This window comes from Callorhinchus milii, unplaced genomic scaffold, assembly GCF_018977255.1.
Source record: "Callorhinchus milii isolate IMCB2004 unplaced genomic scaffold, IMCB_Cmil_1.0 Scaffold2, whole genome shotgun sequence".
NCBI lineage: Eukaryota > Metazoa > Chordata > Chondrichthyes > Chimaeriformes > Callorhinchidae > Callorhinchus > Callorhinchus milii.
The window spans coordinates 42,437,875-42,458,195 of NW_024704743.1; the positions used below are offsets into that span (position 1 = coordinate 42,437,875).

At 40.5% G+C, this 20,321-nt stretch overlaps 1 protein-coding gene across 1 annotated transcript in view; it reads left to right on the forward strand.

Annotated features, from left to right (window-relative positions):
- The window catches only part of LOC103179929 (cadherin-6-like), an 89,333-nt gene that overhangs the window by 44,928 nt on the left and 24,084 nt on the right, over positions 1 to 20,321 (forward strand). The window contains 3 exon segments of the mRNA XM_007895463.2: positions 8,332 to 8,626; positions 13,692 to 13,766; positions 13,769 to 13,810. Of these exon segments, the coding sequence (XP_007893654.2) occupies positions 8,332 to 8,626; positions 13,692 to 13,766; positions 13,769 to 13,810 (412 nt within the window).

The window sequence follows — 20,321 nt, forward strand, 5'->3', positions numbered from 1 at the left end:
TTGCTAACAGTTCCATATAACCATCATCGCAATTAAATGCAATTAAATGCACTCGTAAAATAGTTCCTTCATTGAGATGGTGTATATTTGTGTGTATATAAATGTATCTTTTGGTTGAGATGTTGAACTGATGTCCTGTCTGCCTGTTCAGGAGGATGTTAAAGATCCCATGGCTTTATTCAAAAAAGGAAAGCAACTTCTGGGCAACAATCACCCGAATAAAGTTGGTCATTCACCTCGCAGCTGTTTGTGGGACATCACTGCGTGCAAATTGGCTGCCGGGTTCACCTGCAAAACACAGTCACTACATGTTACAGTATATCCTGAGGTGTTCTCCCGATGTGAAAGATGCTGTACCAAATGTGAGGGTTATTTATTATTATTTTAACACATTGTCAAGCTGTGAGGCCTGGCTCAGTTGGTAGTACTCTCACCTACAAATCAAAAAGTTGTGCGGTCAAACTGCTGTGCACAATTGGCTGCCGTGTTTCGCCCACAAAATACACAGTCACTATACTTTAATAATAATAATAATAATAATCCTTGCATTTGATATAGCACTTTTCACGTCGGGAGGATGTCCCAAAGCGCTTCACAGAACACACTGTAAAGTGAATTGACTGTATATTTGTGGGCGAACGCGGCAGCCAATTGCGCACAGCAATGTCCCACAAACAGTCGTAGATTGAAAATGACCAATTTATTATTGTTTTTTTTGGTTTTGGAGGGATTATTAGTAGGCGTGTGGAGTAAGGAAACTTGCCCAAGGTTTCGCTCTGCCTGAAATTGAACTCAGGTCTCTCACTTGCAAAGCGAGTGCTCTAACCACTGAGCTACAGGACTCCTATACTGTAAAGCGCTTTGAGACGTCTTGAAGGCATGATAAGGCACTATGTCAAATGCAAGAATTGTTATTATTATTATCAGATCTTTGAGCTTGTATACTCTAGGCTGACATTCCAGTACAATTTTGGAGTAGTCCTGTATCATGAGAGGATATCGGTTTTCAGATGAGATATTAAACCAAGTTCGCATCTGCCTGTTTGGGTGGATGCTAATGATCCTCTTTCACTACATGAGAAGAGAAGGAATTTATAATAATCATTGATTTGATATAACGCCTTATCACATTGTCAAGACATCTCTATTTCTCCCAGTGGCCTGGCCAACAATCCTCCAATTAAAAAATTATCTCACTTTGTGGCTGTTTGGGAGACCGCTGTGCGAAAGTTGGCTGCTGGTTTTGCCTAGAAAATACACAGATACTACACTTTATAGTAAAATCTGTGTAACTTTTTAAGATGGTTAGCCAACATGGTAAAACATAATATCAAATGCAAAGATTAATATTATTATTGCTATTATAAGTGCAGCTGCCCATGTGTTTACACCACTTTACAAACAAAATGTACGAATAAGTAAAACACTTTCAATTATTTTAGATGATATCTACAAATCAAACATGATTTGCTCAAAGTTTATGAAATGATTGAAACCTCCATCAGCCCATCAGAATTTTACTCTTAACCGTGCAGGTTTAAAACCATTTTAAGAAATCATATTTCAGATTCTAATAATAGTTAGAACATAAGAGTTTGGAGTCTACTTCATGATGATTCCAGTGGATCTTTTCATTATATTTTTAACTATAGGAAATCCATAATACGTTTTAGCAGATTTTTAAAGGCAGGGAGAGAGGAGCAGTTGCAAGGAAAGAGAGTTGCAGAGGACAGAGCACTTGATGACTCGAAGCTCAGGCAGTAGATTGAAGGGAATGGGCGAGAAAGGATTGAGCAACAGAGTAGAAGAGCAGAGGGTATGTTCTGGAATGAAGGAGTAGAGAAGATTGCAGTTAGCATGGGAATTGAAGGTAATTGGTGATGTAGAGTTAGGCATCATCGGGATACATATCACAGAATCATAGAATTATACAGCCCATTTCACCAGTCTGTCTACATCCTCTTGTAGTCTGCTACTATCCTCCTCACCATTTACTACTCTTCCTAGCTTAGTATAATCTGTAAACTTGGAAATTGTACTCCCTATGTCCAAGTCCATATCATTTATATAGATCAAAAACAGCAATGGTCCCAATACCGACCCCTGGGGGAACACCACTGTACACTTCCCTCCAGTCAGAAAAACAACCGTTCACCATCACTCTCTGTTTTCTGTCTCCCAGCCAGTTCTGTATCCATGCTGCCACTGTTCCTTTAATACCGTGAGCTTCTATTTTGCTTGCAAGTCTCTTGTGGCACTTTAATAAACATGTTTTGAAAATCCATGTAATATACATCAACTGCACTAACTTCAAAATATGAAAGCTACCTGATTCTTTTAGACGATGTCGTCAAAGCACAATAAATTATATATAGATTGGGATATGTTTTAGATCTGTTGACATTTAAAACTCCCATCTTTTTCCTGGTAATATCATTGTAAGTAATGATTTAATGATTCAAGCGCTCCAAGATACTAATCACGTGAAAGGCATTATATAAATGCAAATTGTGTTGTTGTTGATTCTGTATCAACTCATCTCCTAGGAGCTTGATGTTGAATTAATTCTCACCCAGATATTTGTTTAATGTTTAGACCTTTCTTGCAAAACCATGTGTGACTATTATAAAGATGAAGAAACCATAGATCACGCCGAACACTCTATTAAATTATTGAGTTGAAAAATATAATGTTTCCTAACAGATTCAATGCAATAATGATAAAATCAAATTGGTTATGAAGATTTGCAATTTCACTCATGTATTTCTGGGTGTCATACTGAAATAAGAATTGTTCCTTGATATTTCTTTAATGTTGTTACAATAGAGACATTTTCCTTGAATACATTTAATAATTCTGCTAGCTGAACCATATGCAAAAATAATTCCTCTCTGGGACCTGACAACAGTACAATATCATTGCATGGTGTGAAGATCTTCAACATTGCTATCACCTTAAATATAAATTACCTTGGAAAACTAAATTATTCATGTTTTCTAGTTACAGTGAAAGAAAGTTTATTTTTCTCTGGGACTCTCATCTTTTTCTCATCAGTTTGTTTACTTGCTTTATTCTCCCCTGTGTGTTTTTATCTGTCTTTTCTATCTAGAGGCTGACAGTTCTCTTGCTTTCTATGATCCATGCCCACACAGATATGTTTCTTCATTTCATTTAATTATCTTTTAATGCTGCATTATTATTTTGTTTTTATTTCCCTCCCAGTTCTGCCATTTGTTTTCTTGTTCAGCTTTGCACTTCTGTTCGCAGCTGTCGATTTTTTTTATTCTGATGTATCCTCTCCACAGCATGATATGGTGATTCAAAAGCATTTGCTATGTTCTAACATGATTAGATTGCATCATTCACTGGGTGAATCGGAAACACTTAGAAGTGGAATTTCAGAGTGAGTCCTGTGTTCTGCATTATGTAGTGTGACAATTGACTTTGAAATATGAGTGTTACAGTGAGGGACTCCAAGTCCAATATTTGTCTTTCGTTTTATGTATTTGTTATTAAACATGAACCTCAGCAGCTGGCACATTGAAATACTTTCACAATTGTTTCACTTGGGTTATTCTACTTTAGAAACTGCCTGTTTGTGGGACATTGCAGTGTGCAAATTGGCTGTCACATTTGTCTTGAAATGCATGGTCACTGCACTTTACAGTATATCCTATGGAGTGCTTTGAAACGTCCTCTGAAAATGAAAGGCGCTATAGCAAATGTAAGTATTATTCTTATAAAAGTGCTTCCTCTATATATTCTTCTTATCACTGAATGAATAATCTTGAGAATAGGTGTCAGCCTGGCTCAGTTGGTAGCACTCTCGTCTGAGGCAGAAGCTTGTGGGTTAAATCCTACATCAGGACATTGAACTCACACAGTTTATGCTGACACTCCACTGCAGTGCTGGGGGTTGCTGCCTTGTAGGAGGTGCCGTCATTCATATGAGTTGTTAAACCAAGATCCTATCTGCCTGTTCAGGTAAACATTAAAGATCCCAGGGTACTATTCAAAAAGAGAAGAGTTTCTCCCCATGTCCTGGCCAACAATCTTTCAAATAAAATTGATTATTCATTTCATGGCTGTTTGTGAGACTTGCTGTGCACAAATTAGCTGTGGTGTTCATTTAAAAAATAAACATTCACTACACATTAGTTTTCTTCCATCTTCTTTATCTTCCCCTCTTTCTAAACTCAGCAACAAGTGGGAACAGTCCATCATTGTTCAGCTTATCGAATTGTCTCATAATCTTAAAACACTTGTATCAGGTTCCTACTCAACCACCTGACTTTCAGAGAGAGAAGTTCCAACAAGACACTGGAAGAAACTTTTCTCTTTTTGAATAGTAGAATAGAATCTTTAACACCCATCTCAACAGGCAGACTGCACCTAAGTTTAATGTCTTACTTGAAGGATAACACCTCCAACAATGCAGCAAGCCCCCAGAAGTGCACTGGAGTATTAGTTTAGACAGTGAGCTGCGGTGAGATTTAAACCCACATCCTTCTGACCTAGAAGAGCTTAGCACTGAACACTAGGAATGCTCATCTTTGCTCTTACCATTTATCATCCATTACATAATTGGGCATTTAGTTGTCTGTACAATAACTTACAATTATTCCTGTCCTCGTGCATCAGCAATCGATTAAAACATCCATGATAATCAATGATTAAATGTGGAAAGGCTTCATCATGTCACCAGTAGATAGAGTAAGACTTTTTGAAAAAGGGATGAAGTGAATAATGCATATTTATTTCATAAATTGGTTAAACAATTTAATTATCTTTCTCTATTACTGAGTGGCAATCGATGAAGAAACTGCACCTTCTAGTAATGTACGATTCAGGGACATCTTTATTCACATATTCTGTGGGTAGTAGTTGTGTATCTTCATGATGTCTGTTCTTCTTTCCTACAAAATATCTTTTCATTAATGATTTAATTTTCTGAGGAAAGGAAATGCATCCTCCCAAACTGAGGTCAGACTGCGTGGGGAGAGAGAAGGGTTGTCACTGTGGAGGCAAGAGAAAGTAATTGGCAGAGTGTGGGAGGAGTGAAAAGGTCTAGCACCGTGGGGGAATCCCTGGGAAGAGAGATGAGGCTATCAATGTGTGGGAAGAGAGGCTGGTACAGTGTAGCTTCAGGAGAACCATAGTAATGGTAACTGTACCACGGTAACAGTAAAACTCCAGGTAGTTAATGCTGTAGATTGTGTTTCACATGATGATCTAATATCTACAATGCCTTTATATTCACATTGGTGCCAGGCACAATCATTATAGATATTGGGTTCACTGTGGTACTGTCATATGAAGTGTGCTCTATTGGTAAATTAAGGGTAATGGTGTTGAAAAACAGAAGTGGCAGTTTTATCTTGAATATCCTAAGATGCCAACTGAGTCTCCAGCATGGAATTCTATATATGTCACACTGACTCCTGAGGCCTAGTCCCTGACTCAAGATTGCTTCAGAACTGAGTGCTGATGGTCTGGTGGGACCTACATGTGGTACCTTACCATCAGAGAGGTGCCAGTAACACAACCACTTTCCTGAATAACATGTTTTCAACTACAGTGTTTTCAATAAAGAGATCCACACATATTTTCCATTTGAACCTCCAGTTATATTGGGGGGAGGGGGGAGGGGATCTCTCCTTGTATCCTTTATTTTGGCAATAAGTGCATAGTGAAGTGGCAACTTTGGTGACCGCTATCCACCAGGGAGTAAACTTACTGATCTGTGGCAGTGTCTGTTTATAATGGGAATTCCCATTCATTGTATGCACAATTGACTGGCAAGCACACAATAATCCCTTTAACATTTGACATGGCAGGAACAATTCATGGTACCTTCACACTTTATATGAGAAAAGCTGCTCCAGGTTTAAAAGGCTTTATCCATCAAAAATGTGACAATTTAAAGAAGCCGTTCACACAAATATGTGTCTCTTTATTAGATTTTGTAAAGTTACATGGAAGTTGTGAGTCACCCTTCTCTTTAAGTAGATACAGTCTCCATGCTGTGAGCTGTGAATATTAACTGATGCTGTGGGGAACAGATAGAAGCTCATTATCTACTCTGATGGGTTTAACCCTTTGATCCTCAAAAGTGCTCATTATGAGGCAAAGATGAGTTGAGAAAGTGGCGTTTTCAACTTGTTTCCGATTCACTCCATACTTAAAATGCTTCAGCCCTCTTACTTTATCTGGGGGACAGTCAAATGGTAACTTAGTAATGCAGAATAGTTCTGAGAGTAGTGGACTCCTCGCCTGGCCATTCAACTTCTCACAAGAAATCACAGCCTTGTGCATTCACAGCTTTCCACCAATATCCTGACTTCTTATGCTCTACTTGATTGCCCACAGTAAGCAAGCTTTACTTGTCAACAATAATGAAAATAATTTTGAGACTTTTTGATAATAAGAATAATAATCTTTATACTTGGCATGGTGCCTTACATATCGAGATGATGTGACAAGGTGTATAAAAGCTTACAGCATTTCAATCTTATTAATCAGTACAGTTCACGTACAGTAAAATGCCCGAACTGAGCTCTAACCAACCTCACATCTATTTAAATGCAGCATACAGCCTGACCCCAAACAAATGTTTAGGCAGCTCTCACTTACATATAACCATAACGTGTCGGGTTCCAGTGTGCATCACAATGTTACTGCAACGCATACAGGACTGAACTCTTTTTATCAGAACAACTGCTGTTTCATATCCATTTTTATCCATTTCTTGCTGTGTTGGCAATACAGCTTACTGCTATATGCATGTGCAGCACATAGGAAGTGGATCCCAACCACCACGTAATACTAGGGTTCCACTGTAATTCAGGAGTGAGATAGAGATCAGAGTAGATTTCAAGGGGATCTGCCGACTACACAACTGAAATCTATCAGTTACAAATCCCTTTGCAAACCTGACATTTTCACATCTCACAATCTCACACCCAACTATCATGATAATAGTATTAAATGGCTTTCACGCTAAATCCAGAACAAAATGAAGCACATCACACTGGCCTTGACCTCCTTTTTAAGAGTGGATCTACTCAAAGCTCATATTTTTATAGAAGGTCAATGTTGAGTACAATGTCGTCTGCAGCATTGTCACATCCTTCCCTGCTGGGTAAGAAAACTGTTGAAGGTAAAAATTCTGTATTCAGTTTTCTCTCTCAGACTAAAAGAGCAGTGAAGGTATCATAATTCCAATAAATCTCTTACACTGAACACACAGACTTTATTGTAACTTGTAACTTTATTGTAACAAAATGCTAGTCAATTTATCCTAGAAATAAAAGCCTGAACAATAGACCTGTTAGTTTGTGATGTGGGTTACATATTATTACTGCATTTCATAGGCATGTTGTACTTGTACATTATATGGAGTCCTGTAGTGGTTAGTTCACTCGCCATGCAAGCGAGTGCAAATCATCCATAGTTAAAAACAAACACCAAGGAAGGAGAGGGATAATCTCCATTCGAATAGATATCAGGCTTGCCGTTGTAAGACCTTACCCTCACTGATTTAGCTAATTAAGCTTAAAGAACTGATAAACTTTGAAAACCAATGAACTGAAGGCTCCAACTTCATTGGAAAGCTTCTGACTAAAATAGGATAAACTAAAAAAAATTGAAGAATACTTAGAGCAAAACGTTGAAACCTAAATACTCCCTTGCCTAAATCAGGTCTAAGCCATTCTTCGGAGAATCTACTTTTTCAATAAATTTGAATGTACAGGACTCTGTGTAAACGTTAGCAGTTCAACACTAATCGCATTTCTGCCAGGAATTTCCCAATGTAATTAAGTTAGCAAATTGCACAGTACTATTGATACAATTGCCCTTAGCCAAATACAATACTTATGTCTACTCCAGCTTGTCAGTGGGGATGGTGACTGCAGCCCGAGGAAAATCACACTTGCAAAGCTCTGATCTCTGAGGGGATTTAGGGCTGTGGAGTTGGACATTATCTGTTTCAGTCCTGGTTGATAAATGGATATTATCACATTTATTATGCAATTGAAGGAATAGATTTTAAGGTGGGATTTAAAAGTGGGGTTTACAGCACAGAGAACCGAGATGGAGTTCCAGTCCACAGCGTGAGTGCAGAATGGTTGAAACCTCACCCATAGACATTATTCTATGTGAAGGACACTATATAAATGCAAGTTCTTGGTGTCAATGAATTAACACTGTCAATTATTACCACATCACAAGTTGATGGGCTTCTGAGCATGTACTGTATCTACCTGATTGATAGCCATTCCTTTACATGCATCGCTTGTCACAGCTCTGTACTCTCTTTTCCTTTTACAGCTTCATTCTGACGCTGACAAAGGAGATGGCACCCTCAAGTACATTCTTTCAGGTGACGGGGCTGGTACTGTGTTCACTATCGATGAAAACACAGGGGACATTCATGCGACAAAGAAAATGGACCGGGAAGAAAGATCTTTTTACGCGCTCCGGGCTCAGGCCATTGAAAGGCGGACTGGTAGGCCTGTCGAGCCAGAATCTGAGTTTATTATCAAAATCCACGACATCAATGACAACGAGCCAAAGTTTTCTAAAGAAACTTATATCACTAACGTACCAGAAATGTCAGACGTTGGTAAGTGCAAAACTGAACCTTGTAATAAAGCAATTGTTAAATCACAGGTATTTCAAAAAGGAGGACCCAGGCCAGCAGAGAACTTTGTTAAATATTGTCAGTGGTTTCAGCTTTTCATAAAAACGTTTACAGTAGCTGATTTTCACCTGAATAGAAGTTTGTCAGAGATGGAGAGTGTGCCACTGTTCCAACTCAGAGTCTGACATTCAGTGTCAGCAACAACTACTTTCAAGACAGATATAATGTGGCTACAGTATAGGATGGACACAGAGTTAAAGCACCCACCATTGTGATCCAACGATGTGCCTTGACCCAATTCTGAATGGGAAGCTAAAATGTCCATTTACCAAAAAAGTCATCTCGAGGGAACTGTCAATTTCAAAACAATTACTGTCAAATTGAACGAAATGAGGCTCTATGATGCTAGGATTTGAACTAATACTTGTCAAGCACATTTCACTTAGCATCCTTATATCCGTCATGAGAGCAGACTCGTCAGTCTAGGGTAAATTCAAATCCAATGTAAGAGAACGTACTTGCCCTCTGTGCCACCCTAACTGCCTTGAGGAAATGCATTTGACAGTAGAATGTAATGCTTAATCATTAAATAACTGTTTTTAGAAAAGCCTCTTCCAGTAGGTGTGACCACAGTATTGACAAACAATACCGCAAAATAATACAAGATTCCTCAAGTTCAGTAAAATATCCTCAAAAAACATGAGGACATTTTTCTTAACCATCTTGTTGTCTCTGATTGTCAGCAATACAGGATAGTATTTTGTCTGCTAGCAACATTGCCAGTGCTGCCTTCTAATTTCTGCTGTATGCAAAATGGCATGTCACATTTTTTGAAAGCCGTCAAATGGCAAAAAAATGCCAGAGAGTGGACCTGAGCTGGATGTTAAGCTCCGTGACTTTTTAATGTACTTTGGTAGCTTTTAGTAATAACAAACGTGCATTTTAAAAATCTCATATATTAGAAGCCAAAACAGAATTTGAATTAGGAGACAAACTAAATTCACAAATAGCCATTCCCACCCTTTGAGAATGTCCTAAATTAGACCCAGTGGCATGATTTCCAAGATGTTTTCAACTTTATCTCAATACTTAGATTTTTATTGGGTTGTTCACATTCTACTCTTCAACCTTCAAATATCCACTCCTACTACTGTCTAGTCAAGATAGTAGACAGCGATTCTCCCAATCCTCTTTGAGTCATTCTCTAGTGTGACCCACTCTTCTGCCATCCTCTGTCCTTCACAGTGCCGTTCTGCCCTGTGCCTCTCCACACTGTGTCAGCCCGGATGAACCTTGTTAAAGATTGGGCAGTCATCTTCTGTGTGCTTTGCCCTTATTTGGGTTTGGTGGAAATCACCAGCAGAGCTCCAGAGTCAGCCTGAGACACATTTGAACACCTGCAGCATTCATTATTTACACATCAGAACCACTGTTATAATATCAAAAGATCACAACCAGCAACAATGAGAACCCACTGAGTGAATAAATAGCCATTTAAAGGCATAATCCAAAAGCATTGATCCAGATGGAAGTAGCGTAGCAGTATCAGAGACTCAGACATAGTGCTGCTGTGCTGCTGCCACAGTTAGACTTCATATCTATTTTTCTGCTTGGGTGTTTTGCTGGTGAGGTTCACAGTCTGATGTTTAAGAAACTAAGTGCCAGTATTCAGGCTCCATTTGTTACCATGTTGACTGGCTCTCTGTTCCTGCCATGACATTGATTGGTTTTACTATGGAGCCAGAATATTTGCCAATGGGACATCGCTACAGCCAAAGGGAGAAACCTATCACCCAAAAAAAAGTTAGCTCAAAATAAATTCTGGTGTAGTTAAACCCTCGTTTATTAGTGCCTAACTTAGAGACCTTAAATTGAACAAGCAAATCAGGGCATTGTGTCCTTGAATACTACAATGCAGTCCATTGAGTATTGAAAGTATCCCAGTGACATAATCAGGCAAGACAGAGAAGCAGACAAAACTGACATTATTATGCCAGGAGCTAAAAGAATGTCCTGTCAATCATGTTCTTTCTTTACTATGTTCTGACTAATAGAATCTAGATAACTTTTCTTTTCGTCCTTCAATTCTCTTCTCTTTTCCCCTGAAAACACTAACTGACGCTAGAGATACAGATCCTGATCCATAGAGCACCTCCAGCACCTCATCCAAATAGCCACTCTTGGTAACTTGTGAGCATTTTGCCCACAAAATACACAGTCAGTTCACTTTACAGTATCTTCTCTGAAGCGCTTTGAGACGTCTCAAAGACGTGATAAGGCGTTCATCAACTGCAAGGATTACTATTATAACTTCAAAATAGCACGAGGAAGGTTCGGGTGAAGGAGGCCCTCCGACACATTTAATCTCATCTTTCCAGAATACCCACTCTACCGTCCTCCCACCACAGCACAGCATCAAGCTGTTGTTTTTAAAAATGAGTCCAACCATTAAGTACCTGTTTGGATAAAGAAATTACTTCCGTCTGTCTTGAAATTTCCCTTTGCAACTCTAAACCTGTGTCCTCTTCCTCTGCTGTATCAGTGCATCCAAAAGTATTTTTCTAGATTTACTTTCTCAAACCCATTTAAAATCTTCTATATCTCTATAAGCTCCACACATCTAGAACAAGGGGACTCAGACACAGCAGAAAAAAGGAGAGAGACAGCTTAGATCTAATTATTACACACACACAGCAATATGAAGTGTTGCTGATCGTGTTAGTAAATTCAAGACGGAATTGAATCAATATTTGGTGAAGAATTCTTTTGAGGGGTGTGGGTAGTGTGAGATTGTTTATTTATTATTGTATTTATTATTTTATTATGTTTCAACTTTTGGGGTCTGGTCAAATGGACTACCATATTTGTTTCCCTGTGCTGTCCATTTTTATATCTTCTATGTATTTATTCATATCTGAGTTCCCACATTAATACTGGTTAAAAAGCCATTGGTTCACCAACGTTCAAATGTGTATCAGGAGTGAAGTTGACAAAACCAGCAGGCATCTCAGTCAATTCTAATCCACACATTTTTCCTCTTAATAGAAAGACAGTATAAGTAATCTTGTCCTCTGATACTGAATGGTATTCTTTATACTGTATTATTGCCATTGTTTACATTTCAAAAGATTTTCAAAGAAGTTATTACCAAATATAAGTATATAATGCCACTTTTCATACTGAGTTCTTCTTACTTAGAATTGTTAATACGAGCTCTGCTTAAGAAGTCATTCTTTTCAATGTTTTTTAGCTTTGATATCAATCAAAAATAATAACTCAAACATCAAAATACACATTACATGTTTTTTAGGCCTATTTCTAAAGCTAGTTGCTGTAAAAACAGGATATGACAGATCCAAATGGAGCTATACAAAAGTTTTTAATTCTCAGTATTGGAATGAGAGAAAAGATTTAACAATCTTGTGCTATTTTTGATGGCGCAAAAATCCTGAAATGTTTAAGCTTCAATGCACTGCACTGATAAGATACCACTTAGTTTTTGGAAATCATAACCAGTCGAGTTAGCATTTGCTGTTGTGTTCTGTGCCATTCCTACTTTTCTGATTTTCATTATTTATTACAAAATGTAGCACGGATTTGCCATTGTGCCATTTAGTTTTACTGACACGTTAGATTACTGCATGTACCAAGGATCCATCTGAATTTATATTATAATTTGCACTTCAACAAAATGATAGATCAACCCATGCTTCGCCAGCTGATGTGTCTGTGAAAGTGATTCACAGTACAAATTTTACTTTAGATTATTTTAATATAGATTATAACATCGCCTACTTGCTAGGCAGGAGCTATGGTTTGCTTGCATGAGAAGGCACATATTGACCAAACCAATTATGTATGCCGACCGCAGACACATTGAAATCGGTCCGCTGAAGAAAATCTATTCAGTGGCAATGGAAAAGCATTCCTCTCAAAAGTCCAAAAGACTGGCACTTTGCCATTGGAAAAATATCAGTCCTACATAAACTGGATTTACTGCAAGTAAACTCCAGTACCTCAGTCCCCTCCCACCTCACATACGTCAGTCCCACCCCCCGATATATTAGACAGTTCTCCTATCCCCCAAGTATGTATGCAAGTTGCCTTCGCATACATACCTCAGTCTCTTCACTATGTACATCAATCAGCTACCCCCCTCCTGAATATACATCAGTCATCCGCTACTATATTTCTCAGTCTCTCTCAGTATTCATGTCAGTCGCCCCCCAGTACGCACATCAGTTGTTTCCCAGCCAGTTGCTCTAGCCTTCCATATATCTCAGTGGCCCCCATATGTACATCATTCTCCCCCATTATGTATGTCAGTTGTCCCCCAGTCACAAGGCGAAGTTAAGGGTCTTTCAAATGTGTTCCAGGTTCAGTGACACTTCAGCTAACGACATGAGGAATGCCTCGCCATTATGTCAAAATATATAACTGAGGAACATCAAGATGTCTTGGGTAACAGTTATACAGCCTCCATCTTATTAGCTTCTATGAACGTATGCAGAGTTCAGTACATTTAGTGGAATTGCACTTATTTAATAAAAAGAGATTTAATGCTGCAATTCAACAATAGCAACCTGTGTAATGTGACTGTGTCAGTGTCCAGATATAATTGTGCCAATAGACCTAAAATGTGTTGTGTGGGAATTAATCTCCACTTGTTGATAAATGTACCCACATTTAGAGTTGTGCACTTGGTTCAGGATACCCTATTATGACCTGTTAATGTTCAACTAGCTTGCATTAGTAAAGTGCATTTCCTTCGGAGCATACTAGGTACAATGATCCAAACTACGCTCCAGCTAGATCTCAGGTCAGAGCTACAATCTCACTAGCTACTTTGAAGTACACTGGGTTCCTTGCCGGAGATGCACTTTATGTCCTGAAATACTATGTCTAGTGCAAGGTGCATTTACACTACCTTTTTCCCGGTTTTTTAATGGGTTTTTTAAACCCCATTGAATGAACAAACACTGAGCTCATAGATCTAACAGCTTATCGGAAGAAGTGTATTGATTTGATTTATGTGGCTCTATTACAGGTGCATCTGTAATGCAAGTTACAGCTTCAGATGCTGATGATCCAACCTATGGGTACAGTGCCAGAGTGGTGTACAGTATTTACAGGGACAGCCCTACTTCTCAGTGGAATCGGATACAGGTCAGTCTGAGGTTTGCTAAGTTATATTTTATGTACTTTTACAGTCATTATGTTTTGGTGTGTACAGAGGTGAAATACAAAGTAGATTCTTCAAATGGTAATGACCTGAACTGTCTGTAATTGTGCCCACAATATAATGTGCTTTCTATTATCACAACTCAGCTCTCTCATGTGGATCAGAAGGGTGTGAACTCCAGACCATGACTTTTTCTTGTCGTGAAGACTGACATTCCAGTGAGGTACTGGGGTTGGCTGTATGATCAAATGTTATACCACGGTTCTATCTGCCTGACTTTATTGATCCCATGGTAGTATTCGAAAAGAGACGGGATGTTTTTCTGAAGTCCTGGACAATAATACTCCAGCACAGTTGATGGTCCAACTACCTTAGAGCTGTTTGTGGGATCTTGCTGGCATAAATGGTTGCAATGTCTGCCTATCATAACAGTGAATAATACTTGAGAATAATTATGCTTGTCCCACTTTGAGTTGTTTTGACATAATAATATAATTCTAGAGTATCAGGTCACCGCTGACATCATTTCCTGCATGCTGCTCAATCACATTACACACAATTAGTGCCACTGACATCACTTCCTTTGCAAAGTGATGTCAGAGAGCTTTCTGCACATGTGTACAATGTGCAGGAACTAGTGTTAGCGATGACCTGATGACCCAGAAGGCAACCATTATTTTAGCATGGGTTGACAGCTAGTCAGTGCCAAACCGAGTGCAGAGTACATCCTTGCTATAAACATACATGTATTAAACCGGGGCCTGTTCTAATAAGAACATTCTGTAAAATATGCAATTTCCTTTTATAAAATTCAAAAATGTCAGGCCTTTGTTTTTTCTATTTCTATAAATCAGAAATACTTATACAATACATCTAACACACAATTGGAGCAAATTCCTTTCATATCTATTTCCCAATTGGTGTCTGATTAACTGAACAAATTAAATATCTGCGGCTCCCGGTGGCACCATGTACTTTAAATCAGGTCACTGTAAATGCAGGCTGTGGCTCACTGAGCAGAGAAAGGTTAACATTCTTGACAATTAAATATGAATTTGAATTTGAATTATCTTTTCTGCTCACTCAGTATTTATAACATTGCTATAAGAACATTTCTATGCAACACATTAGGTAAATTGTAAGCATTCCTCACATTTGAGACACCTGTATATTATTCAGCAAGTTCATGACTCATTGTAAATCAACACTGCTGGAGTTCTTGAATGCATGTTGCCACTCTAGTGATAGAGGAGTTAATATTCGAAAGCAATTGAGGCTGTTTTTGTGACAGAGTAATCTGTCTAGTATTTGAGATAGATCTGCCATGTTAATGATACATATCTCCTATACAAATGAGCCATGTGCTCTTCGTGGATACATTATCTACTATTTACATCTAAAATCACAGGACCGGATCACAGGAACCAATGACCAATTTGTGAAAGTGTCACTTTTCAATCACTTCTATGCGATTTTTTGTCAGCGTTACTGCATGAGGTTTCATGTTGTTCTCCTGTTCGCCAGCCAAATTGCTTAGTTATTACGCTGTTTCAAATACTCTAAACTAACGTGATTTCATGCACAAAATGTGATGGATTAGTCCGAAATGAACAGAAATATGGTACACTTACAGAGCTATAATGTGATTGCTTAGGGTCATTTAGGTTACATTAAGATAATCTCTTCAAAGCCTCAAATATTACTCACTTTATCAAATGTTAGTCATGGGAAGATCAGGAATGATTTAGACTTAATGTCGATCATTGTACTTGATGGCTTTTTATTCATAATGAACAGAGACTGAAAATAAGCTGAGGAATCTAGAGATGAGGGTAGACATGGATCTCAAGCTCATCAGTTTGGGGGATTAGGTGGAAAGGAAAACTAATCGACCCAATTTGAAGATTTGCGCATTCAAATTAGGTGAATTGCTTATTTTTTGGTAAGTAATAAAAACATTGCAAATCCACACACATTTCTACTTTATTCCAGTAGTTTAAGAACTTGGCGAAAACTTGCTGATTACATACAGTTTGCTGCTGATCCTTCTTTGGCTAAATGGACAGTGAGGAGAATAAGACATCAAATCAAATGAAATGTCCAACAGGCTGTGATGGATACATGTCGGCTCATAGCGCAAAACAGCACTTTAATAACATGATGCCGCTGTCTATAGACTCACCTGGAGGCCAGCAGTAGCAACTCTGCCTCAGGAGTCACATGCTACCATTTCCTTAATATGGAATGGGAAGAGCCCTCAGTACATGTCGCCTTGCAGGTTTATTAGGCAAAGTCCAGCTTTCTAATAAATGTTGACTTGTATTCATGCCTTGTTGCAAGTACAAGACGGCACAAGTGTTGCTGTCTGAGCTGTGAGATACAACCCCAGAGTATAAACAGGAATAAACTGCACAACACTTGGAGCTCAGGTTAGCACAGAGAGACTGTCCCATCACTCTCTCCGCAGCAACTGTCTCCAAAAGGCAAACACCCCTTCCCCTTCCCTCATCCATACCCTCTCCAATTCTTCCTGCTCTTCAAACTGCATGGTCACTTCTCCCCCATGACCCCAAATCCTCTCTATATCACTCTCCCCATCACCGCCCCCCACCAGCAAACGTATCCACATTTCCCTCCAAGATGTCCGCTTCCTCTCCAACAAAGCCCTTACTATCCATGACCGCATTCTGAATGAGCACATTGATATTCTTGGGCTTACAGAAACGTGGCTCTTCCCCGGTGACCCTGTCACCCTCGTTTAAGCTTCCCCTTCTGGCTACACTTTCTACCATACCCCCCGCTCCAACCAACGTGGTGGCGGAGTAGCCCTCATTTCCAAAGCTTCCCTCAGTTTATCCTCTTATTCCTCTGGCTGTTTCTAATCATTTGAGCACCTCACCCTCTACCTCCCTCCTCTCTCTTCCTCAAAATCCTCCTAGTTTACCACCCCGCCAAGCTTCCTGGCTCCCTCCTCACCAATATCTCCTCCCTCCTCTCATCCCTGTCCCTCTGCACTGAACATCTGCTTATAATGGGTGATTTCAACCTCCACCTAAACTCCCCTTGCACCACCTCCTCGGATTTCACTGCCCTCCTCTCCTCCCTAAAGCTCATCCTGCACATCAACTTGCTGACCCACAACCATGGCCATTCCCTCGACCCCGTCATCACACATGGCCTTGACATTTCCGACCTTTCTATTATGGACAAGGCCATCTAGGACCACTTCCCCATCTTCCTCTACACCCACGTATTCCTCCCTTTTTCCAAGCCCTCCACCATTTCTTTCTGCCATTGGAAAAAGCTTCCCCCTGAGACGCTCACAAATGTCCGCTTTTCTTCGGACTTCCTCTCTCTCTGGCCCTCCACCCCAGCGATCTTGATGCAGCCATCAAGATGCTGAATGACCATCTCTCCACAACCTTCAATTCCTTGGCTTTCCTGAAATCCAGGATTGTTCCCGCTCCTCCAATACAACAATACAACAGTCACCTCCGCTCACTCAAAACACATACCCGGATGCTCGAGCCCAGATGGCAGAAATCCGGCCTCACGATTCAAGCTGTGGCTTGAGCACCTTTGCACCTACCACCTCTCCCTTTCACAGGCCAAATCTGACTTTTACTTCAAAGTCATCCTGGAAGCAAACAACAATTCATAGACACTGTTTTCCACCATCCATCACCTCCTCCGTGCACCCGCTCAAGCCCCCTCTATCCTCAAATCAAACGCCAAGTGTGAAGAGGTCCTAGACTTCTTCATCTCAAAGATTGAAAACATCCACTTGGCTGCATTGTCCTTCCCCTCTAAGTCCCCTTCCACCCCACCCAGACCATCCACACCGTCTTCCCTCTCTGCCACAGCTCCTGCCACTACCTCCTCCTTACACTCCTTTGCCCCCATTTTTTCCCTCCTTCCTCTCAATCATAATCACCTGCATGAAGTTCACCACTTGCTACCTCGCTCCCTCCCCACCCATCTGCTGGTCACTCAACTCCCCCTCTTCGCCCCCCCCTGCTGGCCGACACGATCAACCAGTTTCTCTCCTCAGGTCCTGTTCCACTCCCCTGAAAACCGCTATTATCACACCCCCTCCTCAAAAAACCCACCTTCGATCCCTCTAATCTCCCACACAACCATTCCATCTCCAACCTACCCTTCCTGCCAAAGTCCTGGATTGTATTGTTGCAGGTCAATTTCTGTCACATCTCTCCCTCCACTCCCTCCTTGAGTCCCTGCAGTCTGGTTTTCGCCCTGCCCACAGCACAAAGACAACGCTTGTCATAGAATCATAGAATTATACAGCACAGAAGATGGCCATTCGGCCCATCGTGTCTGTGCTGGCTCTTTGAACAAGAGCCATCCAATTCAATCCCAAATCCCCGCACACTCCCCATAGCTCTGCAAACTTGTCCTCTCCAAATAATTATCTATTTCTCTCTTAAAAGTTGTTATCAAATTGTTTTCCACTACCCCTTCAGGCAATGTATTCCAGAGTCCGAAGTCACAAACAACATTCTCTCTATCTGTGACTAGGGATCCCTCTGCCTTCTCGTCCTCCTGGATCTCTTCCGCGTTCGACACAGTCGACCACGTCATCCTCCTGCATCGGCTCCTCCCTCATCTACTTTAGTGGGACCGTACTCGCATGGTCGAGTTCTACTTAACCAACCGCCTCCATTTCATCTCAGCAAATGGTTTCTTCTCCCGGCCCCGTCCAATCACCTGGGGGGTACCCCAGGGCTCCATCCTTGCCCTCTTCTTTTCCATATCTATATGCTCCCTGTGGAGGATGTCATCCGCAGACACAGGGTAAACTTGCACATGTATGCAGATGAAACGCAAGTCTACTTTGCCTCCTCCAGTACCAACTCCAGGTCCGCCGATGTCCCTGACCAAGACCGCCTTCTTCCACCTCCGCCACATTGTATCTTACCCCAAATGCAGCCAAAACCCTCGTGCATGCGTTTGTCGCCTCCCGCTTGGATTACTCCAACGCACTCCTCGCTGGTCTCCCCAGCTCCACCATTCACAAGATCCAGCTCATTCAGAATTCTGCCATCCGCATACTGACTCAGACCAAATTCTGTACCCACATCTCACCAGTTCTGGCCAAGCTCCACTGTCTCCCTATCACTGAATGGATTCAACTTCAAGATCCTCACTCTCATGTTCAAATCCATTCACTCCCTGATACCTCCCTACCTCTCTAACCTCCTCACTCCCCAATCCACCACCCCGTGCCTCCACTTGACTGGCACTGGACTCCTGCTCATCCACCTACTGCCCCACCATCAGAAGTTGTGCTTTCAGCCACTATACTCCAAAACTCTGGAACACTCTCCCTCAATCCCTCCGCCATGTCCCCTCTTTCCCCTCTTTCAAGTCCCCCTGAAAACTTTCCTCTTCGACCGTCCTCCTGACGTGAAAGGCGCTTTATAAATGGAATCTTGTTGTTGTTGTTGTTGTACTGACGACCACCTCCCCACCGCCCCCCGGCTCAGAGTCAGACTCCGCCACTGTTAAGCGCTCTGAGATGCTACCCTGCATGGAGGTCGCTATATAAGTGCAAGTTGTTGTTATTATTTTAACTGCAATGAAAGTTCCTTGAAGTGCAATAGAAAATAGTTTGTACAAAGCACATTTTTTTCATACAAAACACAGTACAAAATGCTTTCTCATCTGCCTTTATTACTCTACATGGCATTAAATGAAAAAGCAATATCCAGAGTGTTCCATACACAATGGAAAGAAAAACCCATAATGACTGTCTCCCAATTGGTGTCTGAATAGCTGAATACATTGATTGTTCATTGCCACGTCTACTCTTGGCCTCCTCTTTGTGTAATTCCATTAACTGTAAATGCAAACTGTAAATCTGAACTCTCCTTCCTACAACGCAAAGCGTATTCGGAAGGCTTGAGCAAGGAGCACTGCTATTATTGCGGCATCTGTCTAATGTTTCTGACCCACCAGATCTCACAGCTGAAGCAAACTAAATGGAGGGGTCAGGAATGAGAGGACAATTTGGATCAGAAATTCAAGAACAATGTAGAGAGGTCAGCTGTTACATCTCTGGTTACAATATAAAACCCTTTTGAGGCATCAGTGATATAAGCAACAGATGAGTCAAACCAATATTAACACCAGGAGATGCAGAAAACTAAAACTAATTTTAGCTATAAATGGCTCATTTAGAGGGGACCTAGTAGAGATGTTTAAAATTATAAAAGGGTTCAATGGGGTTAGCATAAATAGACTGTTTCCACTGGTTGGGGAATCCGTAATCAGAAGATGCAAGTATAAGATAGCGACTAGGGGATCTGAAAGAGAAGCTACTTCACGCAAAGGGTAATGAGATTGCAGAACTCGCTGCCTGAAGCAGTGGTTGAGTCAAATAGTGTAGATGCATTCAAGAGGAAACTAGACCTTCACATGAAGGAGAGGGGGATAGAAGACTATATAATAATAATAATAATAATAATAATCCTTGCG